The sequence below is a fragment of the Entelurus aequoreus genome, linkage group LG20 (assembly GCF_033978785.1).
Source record: "Entelurus aequoreus isolate RoL-2023_Sb linkage group LG20, RoL_Eaeq_v1.1, whole genome shotgun sequence".
NCBI lineage: Eukaryota > Metazoa > Chordata > Actinopteri > Syngnathiformes > Syngnathidae > Entelurus > Entelurus aequoreus.
Genome location: NC_084750.1, coordinates 8,718,375 through 8,733,926, shown reverse-complemented (window position 1 = coordinate 8,733,926; position 15,552 = coordinate 8,718,375). Strand labels below are relative to the sequence as shown.

The 15,552-nt window shown below is 41.9% G+C and overlaps 1 protein-coding gene across 6 annotated transcripts in view; it reads right to left on the bottom strand.

Annotated features, from left to right (window-relative positions):
* trappc9 (trafficking protein particle complex subunit 9) overlaps window positions 1-15,552 on the bottom strand; it is a 253,708-nt gene that overhangs the window by 157,611 nt on the left and 80,545 nt on the right. For all 6 annotated transcript variants that reach the window (XM_062029344.1, XM_062029342.1, XM_062029343.1 and 3 more), the window contains one exon: window positions 5,002-5,154. In XM_062029344.1, the coding sequence (XP_061885328.1) occupies window positions 5,002-5,154 (153 nt within the window). The remainder of the gene's footprint in view (window positions 1-5,001; window positions 5,155-15,552) is intronic.

Below are 15,552 nucleotides of genomic sequence, written 5' to 3'. Positions count from 1 at the left end.
CACCAAAATAAAAGAGGAATATGATTAGTTAGCAGTCAAAGTAGATGTTGTGACGCAGCTTGCAGTGTCGCTGCACACGGAGCATCGCAAATCAATTCATTACTGGCCATTAAACCCAATGATGGTAATTAAATGTACCAGTGGCGTTTCATAATAGAGCCTCCTGTTTTTAGGTCTCTATGAATAGACAATTAGCTGATAATAAACGCCGTCTTCCAGCAGTTGAATAAGCAAACATTTCCAGTATGTACCGTACACCGCTAAGTCTAATAGACACCATGTCTCAATCTGTCATAAGTTTATACCTCCCTACAAATAAACAGTTGAGCCTAAAGGCTATTTTAGAGAACAAGGTACGATAGAGCGCACTGTATATAAGCGGTACCCACTAAATGTAAAAGAATCCATATATTAGCAGCACACTACAGGATAGTCTCCACTCTCTTTGTCACGTGGGCATCCTCAAACTTATTGGAGAAAATACAGCACTAGAATTATACACTACCAGTCAAAAGTATGCATACATTTCCCTCAAGCATTAGGTGAGATAGTGTGTACAAATATTTGCTATTGTATTCCACCAATAGTGGTCTCCACCTAAAACGACACCTTATCTAAAAGATGTTGCTAAGGTAATACAAGTGCTGCTATCTCCTGGCATTCATGTTCCGCCAAACACTGACTTGGTCATTGAAAAGATTGGAGTTGGAGGTTCTGAAGTTAGTCAGCACAGACTGGCCTACAAAGTTGGAGGTTCTGAAGTTAGTCAGCACAGACTGGCCTACAAAGTTGGAGGTTCTGAAGTTAGTCAGCACAGACTGGCCTACAAAGTTGGAGGTTCTGAAGTTAGTCAGCACAGACTGGCCTACAAAGTTGGAGGTTCTGAAGTTAGTCAGCACAGACTGGCCTACAAAGTTGGAGGTCCTGAAGTTAGTCAGCACAGACTGGCCTACAAAGTTGGAGGTTCTGAAGTTAGTCAGCACAGACTGGCCTACAAAGTTAGCATCAATATTCCTTTCCACAGTTTGGTGAATATAAATGTCAGTAAGAAGAAATATATTTGCTCTTTGATGTTCTGTTAAAATATCATTTGTTAAACATTTAAAACGATTGATAGGCTAACTTTTGTTAGCCTGTCAATGGGTTGTCTATTGTATGTTAGCATTAAGCTAACGGTATAAGAGCCAACCTTTATTCTACCTGCTTTTTCTTCAGTGTATTGTTGATGTGTATACTTTGTTTGCTTACCTTTACAGTAACTTCATTGGTGTTTAGTTGGTTCTTTCTTTACTTTTTGTATTCATTTCTTTTACATTTGGAATGCTGCTTATTGCACAGGTGGTAGGGCCATAGAAGCTCAGCTTTGAATGCTGCTTATTGCACAGGTGGTAGGGCCATAGAAGCTCAGCTTTGAATGCTGCTTATTGCACAGGTGGTAGGGCCATAGAAGCTCAGCTTTGAATGTTGCTTATTGCACAGGTGATAGGGCCATAGAAGCTCAGCTTTGAATGCTGCTTATTGCACAGGTGGTAGGGCCATAGAAGCTCAGCTTTGAATGCTGCTTATTGCACAGGTGGTAGGGCCATAGAAGCTCAGCTTTGAATGTTGCTTATTGCACAGGTGGTAGGGCCATAGAAGCTCAGCTTTGAATGCTGCTTATTGCACAGGTGGTAGGGCCATAGAAGCTCAGCTTTGAATGCTGCTTATTGCACAGGTGGTAGGGCCATAGAAGCTCAGCTTTGAATGTTGCTTATTGCACAGGTGGTAGGGCCATAGAAGCTCAGCTTTGAATGTTGCTTATTGCACAGGTGGTAGGGCCATAGAAGCTCAGCTTTGAATGTTGCTTATTGCACAGGTGGTAGGGCCATAGAAGCTCAGCTTCTTTTGTACGGTTGATCACTTCAGGAAAAATGTGTGCTTGTCAAGTTTTAACTTATATTAATTCATTGATTGAGTTGTTCTTTTCCATCTCTAATTGAAAGGATTGGTTACTTAGATATCTGCCAAACTAAATTCCAACATTTAGGAAGGGCAGAATAATAAAAGAGGGTTTACAAAGTGGCTGCTGGTTGCAGGAGCTCTTTGCTCTTGTTTCCTCCTTTGAGTCCTTGATGTTTCCCTCATGTGATTCTTGCCTTTCTGTTCTGTATTTAGGTGTTTTTGGTGAACTCCTGGATCTACTTGGAGGGAGCCTTTTGGCCATGGCCATGTTTGCACCGCACACCAAGCTGCTGTCTCTCTGTCTCGCCGGAGTCGGCGTGGAGAGACCGGAGGAAGCGACGCGGGCTGCAAAACTGATGTCGGAGCTGAATGAGCATGAGTCGGACACTTGGGTCTCTCCAGACGGATTCTTGTTCATGTGTGCAGACTGGACGTTGGCCGGGGGCTAGTGGGCAGCCAAGGTGTATGTGGGGATGGTGTTTTTGTCTTGTTTGTCCGTGCAATTTTGTGTGTTACATATTGCTCATTTGGGGTATTTTTCTTGTGTTTTACTGTTGTAGCTGTATGTAGAAATGGCAGCTTGTTGCTATTTTAATATCTTCTATGTCCGTTGTGTTGTTTCATGTTTCTCTCTTGTTTTTGTGGACTTCCTGCACATCTCCCCAACACGACAAATATATTTTTGACTAAATAACATTTGTCTTTCGATATATGTGTAACACTTTTGTAGCCTTTAGACACAAAATACAGAGTCTATTATGCAAAATGATGCTGCAAGATTCATTAAGAAATGAGTAAACAGTAGTTTTCTCTGGATCTATTCACCAATCAAGCTGTGCCCCAAGTGCAGCCTGAAGAAGGTTATTCCATTCCATTTTCTCATTTGTACACACGTCTGTCCCTTGCAGCTACACCGCAGCTTTACAGCAAGTATTATGGAGAAGCCATATGACGTCTAAGCCACCTATGTTTGAATGTGATTAACCGGGTTTAGTTTTGAGTGAAAACAAATTGAAACAGGCCAAAAGGAGGTCCCACAATGCCGCTCGACTGCCAGGCAAATCTCTCTACATTTTGCAGCACATCAGAGGGTTTTGTGTTTTTTCCTCTCCCTCCTTTTTTATATTTGGCGTGTGTGATGACATTCACACACCGGTGCACCACTGGTGAAGCATTTTATTTCACCCAGGAATGATTGGTTTGGCTGGTGTTGGAAATGGCAGCGGGGGATGGGGAGAACATGCACGCACAGAACGTCTTATTCAAATTCAACCATGTGACCACCTTCATTTTAAAATGAAAGGATATTTAAGGAGTAAGACCTCCAAAGTTCAGCGGAGCAATAATAATGTGATTAGCTTAGCAGTGTCAAATTGCAAGCAGCATCACCATAACAACGACATCCGCAGCCTCCATTTAGGAAGTGATGTGCCTTATCTCCTTTATTCAGGGCCTCCATTATTGCCGGGCTAATTCAAAGAGTGGAATAGTATCATTTAAATGACCTCATGAACGCAGATAAACATGCGTTGTGTTTACCCTGTCAGTCAACCGCGTGGGCAAAACACACATGGTGCTGGCTTAATATTCATGGCAGCAGCACAGGTTCAACAGTCAGAGAATAAAGAGTTTCAACTTGAAAAGTACTCCAGTGGAAACGCTAAACAGGTAAGAGAAGAAGGTCAGATTTGCACTTTTTTGGGGAATACAAATGAGCGCAAGCTAAAATCCTGGAGAAGAAATAGCAGTTCCTGAATGTGAAATATGTCGGCTCCACTTCATTGAAGTCACTTTTTAGTGGAGTTTCCACAAATCATGTCTACATTACACTTTGTACATTTAGCAATATAGTTGTAATTAGAACCTCATTAAGACTTTCACATACAGCACAACTTCTACATTTCAACACATTTTCCCTAAATGATAATTGCATTGTTTTGACCCAAATATATTCTAGGGTCTATACATTCATACAAGCTAATCAATCAAATCAATATACAGTACAGACCAAAAGTTGGGACACACACTCTCATTCAATGTTTTTTCTTTATTACCATGACTATTTACATTGTAGATTGTTAAAGTTCAAGTACCAATGATTGTCAGACACACACTAAGTGTGGTGAAATTTGTCCTCTGCATTTGACCCATCCCCTTGATCTCCCCCTGGGAGGTGAGGGGAGCAGTGGGCAGCAGCGTAGCCACGCCCGGGAATCATTTTTGGTGATTTAACCCCCAATTCCAACCCTTGATGCTGAGTGCCAAGCAGGGAGGTAATGGCTCCCATTTTTATAGTCTTTGGTATGACCCAGCCGGGGTTTGAACTCACAACCTACCCATCTCAGGGCGGTCACATCAAAACTTAAACTTACTTCACAAAAAAAGGTGAAATAACTGAAAACATGTTTTATATTCTAGTTTCTTCAAAATAGCCACCCTTTGCTCTGATTACCGCTTTGCACACTCTTGGCATTAGCTTCAAGAGGTAGTCACCTGAAATGGTTGTCACTTCACAGGTGTCATAGTTTTGATGTGACAACCTACAATGTAAATAGTCATGAAAATAAAGAAAACGCATTGAAATGAGAAGGTGTGTCTAAACTTTTGGCCTGTACTGTGTATATATATATAAGCTCATTATTGGATACTTTCTAATATTCTTCTGCCTTGGAGACGTTGTAGGTGTAAGTAATGTGCAACTATGATTATTTGTGACTTGTGCCGTTTGTTCAATGATTATTACCTACTGTATGTCTAGCTTGTGTGCTTCATTGTTGTGTAGCTGCAAGCTGTTAGTAGCCTAGAGCATGTTTACCTTGAGTAAAATAGAAGAAAAGAGCAACCTTGACGACGACGAGTACGAACCTTCATCTTCCAGGACGTGTGGCCTCATTGTGTACTTGGTATTGTGATGTTGTACTGATGTGTGCTGCTTTACCAAAATAACATTCCTTTTGCACATAAGGAACAAGCTAAAAGGGTTGTTGAGCACATATGCTACGATCTGCTGTTTCCACCCACGTATTTCCAATGTGAGCATTTGAAGGACTTGAGACTCACCGTCGTTGAGGTCCTGCAACAGACTCTCCTGGCCCGAGAAGTCCAGTTTGACATGAATGTCCACCACCAGCGAGACCGCTTGGCCGGGCTTGAGGGGCATGTGAGAGAAGGCGTCCTCCAGACTCCAGCGCAGGAAGTCCCCAAACACTTTCTCTGCACACAAACAAAACAACACATTTCATACACTGCTGCTCAAATCATATGAAAGTATTATCGTAGCAACATTTTGTGTAAAGGCATATCCAATTCATCTACTGATGTTTGTGTATCTGTGTGTGTAATCACATCTGCCTTCATGTCCAACCAACTGAATTGAACTCCAATGAAGCTGCAGGAACATCTCAAGGATGATCAGTTCAAACAGGATGCACCTGAACTCCCTTTTGAGCTTCATGGCAAAGGCTGTCAATACTTATATAATTTGGTTTTTATTTGGTTTTGAATACATCTGCCGACAATCTCGAGAAAACTCTCGAAAAAAAACAAGTGAAAATAAAATGTTTTAGGACCTCACATCAAAGTTGTACAACTTTTTGTCTGACTGCTCACCCACAGACACACTTCAAGCAAAACATCCCGTAAAACTGCCAGAGCCAAAATACTTAATCTTCTACACAGAATCATTTGGTTCAGAAATTGTTGACTTTGATTGCACAAAATCCTTGAAATTGCCACAACTGCACCAGTACTGAGACCGACAAGAGTGGACGCATTGTTTATTTCAGTAAACACTGCAGTGCATGCAACGTCATGATTGTATGGCCGCATGCGGGTCAGATTGCATTCACATTAGAAGGCAAGGCAAGGCATCTTTATTTGTAGAGCACTTTTCATACACAAGGCAGACTCAAAGTGCTTCACAGACAACAAAGTGAAATGAAAGAAAATAAAAGCAAAATTCAAATGCAGACAATGAAAATAAAAACAGTGCGGACACTAAAAGTTAAAAGTTAAAAGATCTAGCTGAAAGCTAAGGTGAACATAAAAGTCTTCAGTCTAGTTTTAAAAGTAGTCAGAGTTGGGGAAAGTCAGGAAGTTTATTCCAGCTATTTGTTGCATAGTGACTGAATGATGCTCTCCCTTGATTGGACTTTACTCTGGGACCCGCTAACAGATTGCTCTCAGAAGATCTTAGTGATCTAGAGAGCATATCAGTGATATACTAGACCATGTAGTGATTTATATGTGAGCAGATCAATTCTCTGATGTACAGGGAGCCAATGGAAGGATTTAAGAATTGCTGTAATGTGCTCACATGTTTTGGTCTTTGTTAGAACTCTAGCAGCAAGCTGTAGCTGCCTGACAGTTTTTTTGGGAAGACCTGCAAGGAGACCATTACAATAGTCTAGCCTACTGGTAATAAAGGCATGTACAAGTTTTTCTAAGTCTTGAGCTGACATGAGCCCTCTAAGTCTTGTTACATTTTTGAGGTGATAGTAGGCCCATTTTGTTACTGATTTGATGTGACTGTCGAAATGTAAATCAGCATCTAAACTAACCCCAAGATTTCTGGCTTTATTTGAGGATTCAGGGACAGTGATTGAAGGTGTTGGATGACTTTAAACCTTTCTTTTTTAGCAGCAAAAACAATGATCTCACTTTTATCTTCATTTAGTTGTAGGACATGTTGGCACATCCAGTGTTTGACTTGCTCAATGCACTGGCACAGAAGATCTATGGGGCGATAGTCATTTGGTGATAGCGCTACATAGATTTGGGTGTCATCGGCATAGCAATGATGGTCAATGTTATTATTTTGCATGATTTGTCCTAGTGGGAGCATATAGATGTTAAATAAAGTCGGCCCCAAGATTGAACCTTGGGGGATTCCACACGTTACGTTGGTTGGTCACCAATGGAAACTAAATAGTTCCTATCTTGTAGATATGACTTGAACCAGCTTAAAACTGTGCCTGAGATCCCCACCCAGTTTTCCAACCTGTCCAAAAGTATTGAGTGGTGGACAGTGTCAAATGCAGCACTGAGGTCCAAAAGCATTAATACTGAAGTTTTGCCAGAGTATTACTGCTGATGACGTTTTGAGACATCTCCTACAACTACAGCACCAGAATTGTGCTTCTGCAGCAAGTTTTGTCGTTTTTTTTTTTTTTTTAATAAATCCGAATTGGACACCCGTCCCTGCAGTGTGAACATAGTCCATGTAATACATTTAAAAATGAGAAATGAGTTCCACAACACATTTTGAAAATGATGACAGAAATGCTAGCTTGGGTTGTAGTGTCTGAGGCTCAGAATTCTGAGGTTTGGTGAACGCAAACTTGCTCGCTGTCTCTGGTGCATAACCAGGAAGTGGGATCTGAGCCGAGGATGTCGTTGTGGCTTGTGCAGCCCTTTGAGACACTTGTGATTTAGGGCTATATAAGTAAACATTGATTGTTGTTAATGTGAAAGAGTTAAAAAGAGCATCCGACTGTTTGCTCTTCTGTCTGGACCCTTGTCACGTAGGCCAGACCGTAAACACACAGGTCTGGCTATAAGAACAACATATTGCCTAAGACAGTACTGTCTTGGTACCAGTGTCATTATGAAACCGGGTTTGGGTACCCATCCCCAGCAGATAGAGTTTTGATGCCATATAACAATTTAAATGCATGTTCCTTTTCAATAAATGGTGATATTTGGAGATTCAAAGCGCAGTAATGTCAAAGCACAACCTGTGGGGTGCTTAGAACAAAGCAGCTGATTGGCCGGGTGCAGTCAGCTGCATCCAATGAATGATGCATAATCACCTGAATCCAACAGTCCTGCTCCTCAGGATAGCAGCAACAGGCGAGCATATTTGAGGAAAGTCTGCCAGTACACATCACTGAGCCAAAGCCTTTTTAATGGCATCGCATTTTTTCTCAACGGCAGCCCACTTTACATATTCATAAAGGCAGTGAATTAAAGGGAGAAATTGGGGAGCTGAGAGAGAAATAGGACTGCAGTCATTGACGTGAGTCACGGATGACGTTATTGTCACGCACACAAACTGCCAGCAACAATGACCTTACTCAAATCCATCTTTGATGGCTGCTTTCATCTTCTTTTTTTTTTTTACTTCCCAGGCTTAGAAACTACAATTTGTGATCTATTTCAGAGGGAACATGAGATTATCTCGATTGCAAAGTAGATGCAATTTTCACACTGTGACAATTTGACTTTAAAAACATTCTATAAAAGTAATTGTGAATATGATTGTGCAGGGAGGATGTCTGTAGCTTTAATGCTAATGTTTGTCCCACTTATTGTGCACTTCATATATACACGATGCCATCCATCCATCTATCTTCTTCCGCTTAATATATATATACATACAGGTAAAAGCCAGTAAATTAGAATATTTTGAAAAACTTGATTTATTTCAGTAATTGCATTCAAAAGGTGTAACTTGTACATTATATTTATTCATTGCACACAGACTGATGCATTCAAATGTTTATTTCATTTAATTTTGATGATTTGAAGTGGCAACAAATGAAAATCCAAAATTCCGTGTGTCACAAAATTAGAATATTACTTAAGGCTAATACAAAAAAGGGATTTTTAGAAATGTTGGCCAACTGAAAAGTATGAAAATGAAAAACATGAGCATGTACAATACTCAATACTTGGTTGGAGCTCCTTTTGCCTCAATTACTGCGTTAATGCGGCGTGGCATGGAGTCCATGAGTTTCTGGCACTGCTCAGGTGTTATGAGAGCCCAGGTTGCTCTGATAGTGGCCTTCAACTCTTCTGCGTTTTTGGGTCTGGCATTCTGCATCTTCCTTTTCACAATACCCCACAGATTTTCTATGGGGCTAAGGTCAGGGGAGTTGGCGGGCCAATTTAGAACAGAAATACCATGGTCCGTAAACCAGGCACGGGTAGATTTTGCGCTGTGTGCAGGCGCCAAGTCCTGTTGGAACTTGAAATCTCCATCTCCATAGACCAGGTCAGCAGCAGGAAGAATGAAGTGCTCTAAAACTTGCTGGTAGACGGCTGCGTTGACCCTGGATCTCAGGAAACAGAGTGGACCGACACCAGCAGATGACATGGCACCCCAAACCATCACTGGTGGTGGAAACTTTACACTAGACTTCAGGCAACGTGGATCCTGTGCCTCTCCTGTCTTCCTCCAGACTCTGGGACCTCGATTTCCAAAGGAAATGCAAAATTTGCTTTCGTCAGAAAACATGACTTTGGACCACTCAGCAGCAGTCCAGCTCTTTTTTCCAGGGTCAACGCAGCCGTCTACCAGCAAGTTTTAGAGCACTTCATGCTTCCTGCTGCTGACCTGCTCTATGGAGATGGAGATTTCAAGTTCCAACAGGACTTGGCGCCTGCACACAGCGCAAAATCTACCCGTGCCTGGTTTACGGACCATGGTATTTCTGTTCTAAATTGGCCCGCCAACTCCCCTGACCTTAGCCCCATAGAAAATCTGTGGGGTATTGTGAAAAGGAAGATGCAGAATGCCAGACCCAAAAACGCAGAAGAGTTGAAGGCCACTATCAGAGCAACCTGGGCTCTCATAACACCTGAGCAGTGCCAGAAACTCATGGACTCCATGCCACGCCGCATTAACGCAGTAATTGAGGCAAAAGGAGCTCCAACCAAGTATTGAGTATTGTACATGCTCATATTTTTCATTTTCATACTTTTCAGTTGGCCAACATTTCTAAAAATCCCTTTTTTGTATTAGCCTTAAGTAATATTCTAATTTTGTAACACACGGAATTTTGGATTTTCATTTGTTGCCACTTCAAATCATCAAAATTAAATGAAATAAACATTTGAATGCATCAGTCTGTGTGCAATGAATAAATATAATGTACAAGTTACACCTTTTGAATGCAATTACTGAAATAAATTAAGTTTTTCAAAATATTCTAATTTACTGGCTTTTACCTGTATATATACACAATGATACAACTACAACCTTGGCAGAGAGTCAGGTTGTATTTTAAGATGTGTAGCGAGGCCAAAAGTAACTGAGAAAGGGAACAATGTCACAAATTGGTGAAGTAGATGTGATAGATTCCACATAGTACTATCAGAACTACAAACCCCGTTTCCATATGAGTTGGGAAATGGTGTTAGATGTAAATATAAACGGAATACAATGATTTGCAAATCCTTTTCAAGCCATATTCAGTTGAATATGCTACAAAGACAACATATTTCATGTTCAAACTCATAAACTTTTATTTTTTTTGCAAATAATCATGAACTTTAGAATTTGATGGCAGCAACACGTGACAAGAAGTTGGGAAAGGTGGCAATAAATACTGATAAAGTTGAGGAATGCTCATCAAACACTTATTTGGAACATCCCACAGGTGAACAGGCTAATTGGGAACAGGTGGGTGCCATGATTGGCTATAAAAGTAGATTCCATGAAATGCTCAGTCATTCACAAACAAGGATGGGGCGAGGGTCACCACTTTGTCAACAAATGCCTGAGCAAATTGTTGAACAGTTTAAGAACAACCTTTCTCAAGCAGCTATTGCAAGGAATTGAGGGATTTCACCATCTACGCTCCGTAATATCATCAAAGGGTTCAGAGAATGTGGAGAAATCACTGCACGTAAGCAGCTAAGCCCGTGACCATCCATCCCTCAGGCTGTACTGCATCAACAAGCCACATCAGTGTGTAAAGGATATCACCACAAGGAACACTTCAGAAACCCACTGTCAGTAACTACAGTTGGTCGCTACATCTGTAAGCGGAAGTTAAAACTCTCCTATGCAAGGTGAAAACCGTTTATCAACAACACCCAGAAACGCCGTCGGCTTCGCTGGGCCTGAGCTCATCTAAGATGGACTGATACAAAGTGGAAAAGTGTTCTGTGGTCTGACGAGTCCACATTTCAAATTGTTTTTGGAAACTGTGGACGTCGTGTCCTCCGGACCAAACAGGAAAATAACCATCCAGACTGTTCTAGGGTGAAAGTGTAAAAGGCAGCATGTGTGATTGATTGATTGAGACTTTTATTAGTAGGTTGCACAGTGAAGTACATATTCCGTACAATTGACCACTAAATGGCAACACCCGAATAAGTTTTTCAACTTGTTTAAGTCGGGGTCCACTTAAATTGATTCATGATACAGATATATACTATCATATATACTATCATCATAATACAGTCATCACACAAGATAATCACATTGAATTATTTACATTATTTACAATCAGGGGTGTGGAGGGAGGGGGGGGTAGGATATGGACATCAAGTAGTGGACATAGAGAGAGAGAGAGAGAGAGAGAGAGAGAGAGAGATCAGAAGGCATAAGAAAAAGAAAAAGTATCTGCATTTGATTGTTTACATTTGATTATTAGCAATCCGGGGAGGGTGTTAGTTTAGGGTTGTAGCTGCCTGGAGGTGAACTTTTATTGCGGTTTTGAAGGAGGATAGAGATGCCCTTTCTTTTACACCTGTTGGGAGCGCATTCCACATTGATGTGGCATAGAAAGAGAATGAGTTAAGACCTTTGTTAGTTCGGAATCTGGGTTTAACGTGGTTAGTGTAGCTCCCCCTGGTGTTGTGGTTATGGCGGTCATTTACGTTAAGGAAGTAGTTTGACATGTACTTCGGTATCAGGGAGGTGTAGTGGATTTTATAGACTAGGCTCAGTGCAAGTTGTTTAACTCTGTCCTCCACCTTGAGCCAGCCCACTTTGGAGAAGTGGGTAGGAGTGAGGTGTGATCTGGGGTGGAGGTCTAGAAGTAATCTGACTAGCTTGTTCTGAGATGTTTGGAGTTTAGATTTGAGGGTTTTGGAGGTGCTAGGGTACCAGGAGGTGCATGCGTAATCGAAAAAGGGTTGAACGAGAGTTCCCGCCAGAATCCTCAAGGTGCTTTTGTTGACCAGAGAGGAAATTCTGTAGAGAAATCTCGTTCGTTGGTTAACCTTTTTGATTACCTTGGTTGCCATTTTATCACAGGAAAGGTTAGCCTCTAGAATGGAACCTAGGTAGGTGACCTCATCTTTCCTGGTGATGACACTGTCACCTACTTTTATGGTGATGGTATGGGGGTGTATTAGTGGCCAAGACATGGGTAACTTACACATCTGTGAAGGCACCATTAATGCTGAAAGGTACATACAGCTTTTGGAGCAACATATGTTGCCATCCAAGCAACGTTACCATGGACGCCCCTGCTTATTTCAGCAAGACAATGCCAAGCCACGTGTTACATCAACGTGGCTTCATAGTACAAGAGTGCGGGTACTAGACTGGCCTGCCTGTAGTCCAGACATTGAAAATGTGTGGCACCTAAAATAGCAGAAGGGAGACCCCCGGACTGTTGAACAACTTAAGCTGTACATCAAGCAAGAATGGGAAAGAATTCCACTTCAAAAATGTGTCTCCTCACTTCCCAAACCAAAACTGAGTGTTGTTCAAAGGAAAGGCCATGTAACACAGTGGTGAACATGCCCTTTCACAACTACTTTGGCACGTGTTGCAGCCATGACATTCTAAGTTCATTATTATTTGCACAAAAAAAAAAGTTTATGAGTTTGAACATGAAATATGTTGTCTTTGTAGCATATTCAACTGAATATGGCTTGAAAAGGATTTGCAAATCATTGTATTCACTTTATATTTACATCTAACACCATTTCCCAACTCATATGGAAACGGGGTTTGTACTACTTGTACCACGTCCCATACAACACCGATATGGAAGACTTGTGTATCGGCCGATATTAATCTGATACGATATCAGGAACAATACACACTTTTAAATTGTTGTAGTGTGGAATGTTAGAAAAGGTGAAATGGGTCGAACGGAGACCCACACCTTATGACAGGTTTATACTTTTGAAGTGGAGCGTTAATTTGTTTTGGGCGACACCTAGTGGTCACAATCATTTATGAAGTTAAGTTCCTGGGGCAGCAAGTTGAATGATGCGGACACGTTTGTTACTGGATACGTTCTAATACACTTCAGCCTTGGAGACTTTGTATGTGTAATTATTTTGTTTATATTGACACATGTGCTGTTTTACACTGCAATATTGTTTAAGCACACTGCAAAAAAAGATCTTTAAAAGTAGTATAAATAACATAAAAAGACTAGATTTTAGTAAAAAAAAACAAAAAAATAGCCCAATTAACATCCTAAATTAAGATTTGTATAACTAGAAAGTAGCAGGACTTTTAAGATAATAATAAGTGTTTTATTCCAACATTGAGCATTAATCAACTTGCAATTCTTAAATGAAGCATCCTTGGAATTACATGACACAAATATAAGTAAATGGCTCTTAAAACTAGGGACATTTCGAGAAAATGTTTCATTTGAGATCTTGGCAAGTGCAAATAATATGCCGTGAATTATCACGTATGTCTGCTTTTGTGCTATTGTATGCTTAGCTGTTGTGTAGCTGCTAGCTCCTATAGCCTAGCATGTTTACCTTTTGTAAATGACTGTAGTAAAACAGAATACATTGTGTTATTATTGGAGGACATTTAGATGTTAACTGGCTCTCCCGGTATTATCGGAACTTATATCGGCCATTTTTCACTCAAGCCGATACCAACACTGGATCGGGGCGCCTCCCATGAAAACATCCTTAGTCAGAAGACCATGGCCAGCTATGAGAAGGCAATATTCATTTTGTTGACTGGAAAGTTGTCTTCTCCTCACGCCAGGGTGGCAGACATCTTTTGTTCCCTGTGTCTTCCGATGGTCACGCCACCCGCACAGACTTCAGAGTGGCCCCGGTGGCAGGTTGGAAGCAGACTTCAGAGTGGCCCGGGATGAGCACATGGTGGTGTGATGAGGCAGAGCGCAACAGACTAGAAAGCTGACCTTTGATTGGTCATGCTCTACACGTCTGCCTCTTTATATTACCAGAAAGTAAATGGTAGAATTTCCCCGCCACGACCTGACAGGCTTACAAGCAAGTGAAAATAACTTCCACTCATGGAAAAACTACCTAGGTCGCACTTTTAAGGTCATTCTAAAGCAATATTAGCAAAGTGAGTGCAGTTAACCTGCCACATAAAAGAATCATTTATAGCAGGCCAGGAGAAGACTCTTGCTAAAAACGGAAGGGAATTTTTCACACCGACTGAGAACCAAGGCCAAAAAAAAAACAGGCGAGACTGTCAAATAATGACCAGCTTCTGCAGAGATGTGAGCATGCAGGCAGGTGTGCAACTAGGCCAGGTCTCCCTTGGAAAAGAGATCTTTGATCTCAATGGGATTTTACCTGGTTAAATAAAGGCTAATAATAATAATAATAACTAAGATGTGAGCATGCAGGCAGGTGTGCAACTAAGATGTGAGCATGCAGGCAGGTGTGCAACTAAGATGTGAGCATGCAGGCAGGTGTGCAACTAAGATGTGAGCATGCAGGCAGGTGTGCAACTAAGATGTGAGCATGCAGGCAGGTGTGCAACTAAGATGTGAGCATGCAGGCAGGTGTGCAACTAAGATGTGAGCATGCAGGCAGGTGTGCAACTAAGATGTGGGCATGCAGGCAGGTGTGCAACTAAGATGTGGGCATGCAGGCAGGTGTGCAACTAAGATGTGAGCATGCAGGCAGGTGTGCAACTAAGATGTGAGCATGCAGGCAGGTGTGCAACTAAGATGTGAGCATGCAGGCAGGTGTGCAACTAAGATGTGAGCATGCAGGCAGGTGTGCAACTAAGATGTGAGCATGCAGGCAGGTGTGCAACTAAGATGTGAGCATGCAGGCAGGTGTGCAACTAAGATGTGGGCATGCAGGCAGGTGTGCAACTAAGATGTGGGCATGCAGGCAGGTGTGCAACTAAGATGTGAGCATGCAGGCAGGTGTGCAACTAAGATGTGAGCATGCAGGCAGGTGTGCAACTAAGATGTGGGCATGCAGGCAGGTGTGCAACTAAGATGTGGGCATGCAGGCAGGTGTGCAACTAAGATGTGAGCATGCAGGCAGGCGTGCAACTAAGATGTGAGCATGCAGGCAGGTGTGCAACTAAGATGTGAGCATGCAGGCAGGTGTGCAACTAAGATATGCGCATGCAGGCAGGTGTGCAACTAAGATGTGAGCATGCAGGCAGGTGTGCAACTAAGACGTGAGCATGCAGGCAGGTGTGCAACTAAGATGTAAGCATGCAGGCAGGTGTGCAACTAAGACGTGAGCATGCAGGCAGGTGTACAACTAAGATGTGAGCATGCAGGCAGGTGTGCAACTAAGATGTGAGCATGCAGGCAGGTGTGCAACTAAGATATGCGCATGCAGGCAGGTGTGCAACTAAGATGTGAGCATGCAGGCAGGTGTGCAACTAAGATGTGGGCATGCAGGCAGGTGAATGTGTCTGGGACCGCTCATTCATCCCAAAAACACGTCCTACACCAAACAATGTTGATACGGTCACTTGAAGCACGAAGCTAAAGCAGGCAAGATAAACACCTCCACATTTGATCTGCTTGTGTTGTTGTGAACAACATCATCCATGTCAAATCAGAAGACAACATCCTGCAGGCGCAACTTTGAGAGTCGCGCTCTTTTTATTTGTTTTAACAAAAAAACAGCCTCTAGTTCTTTCTTTGCACGTCAAGCTGATAACAG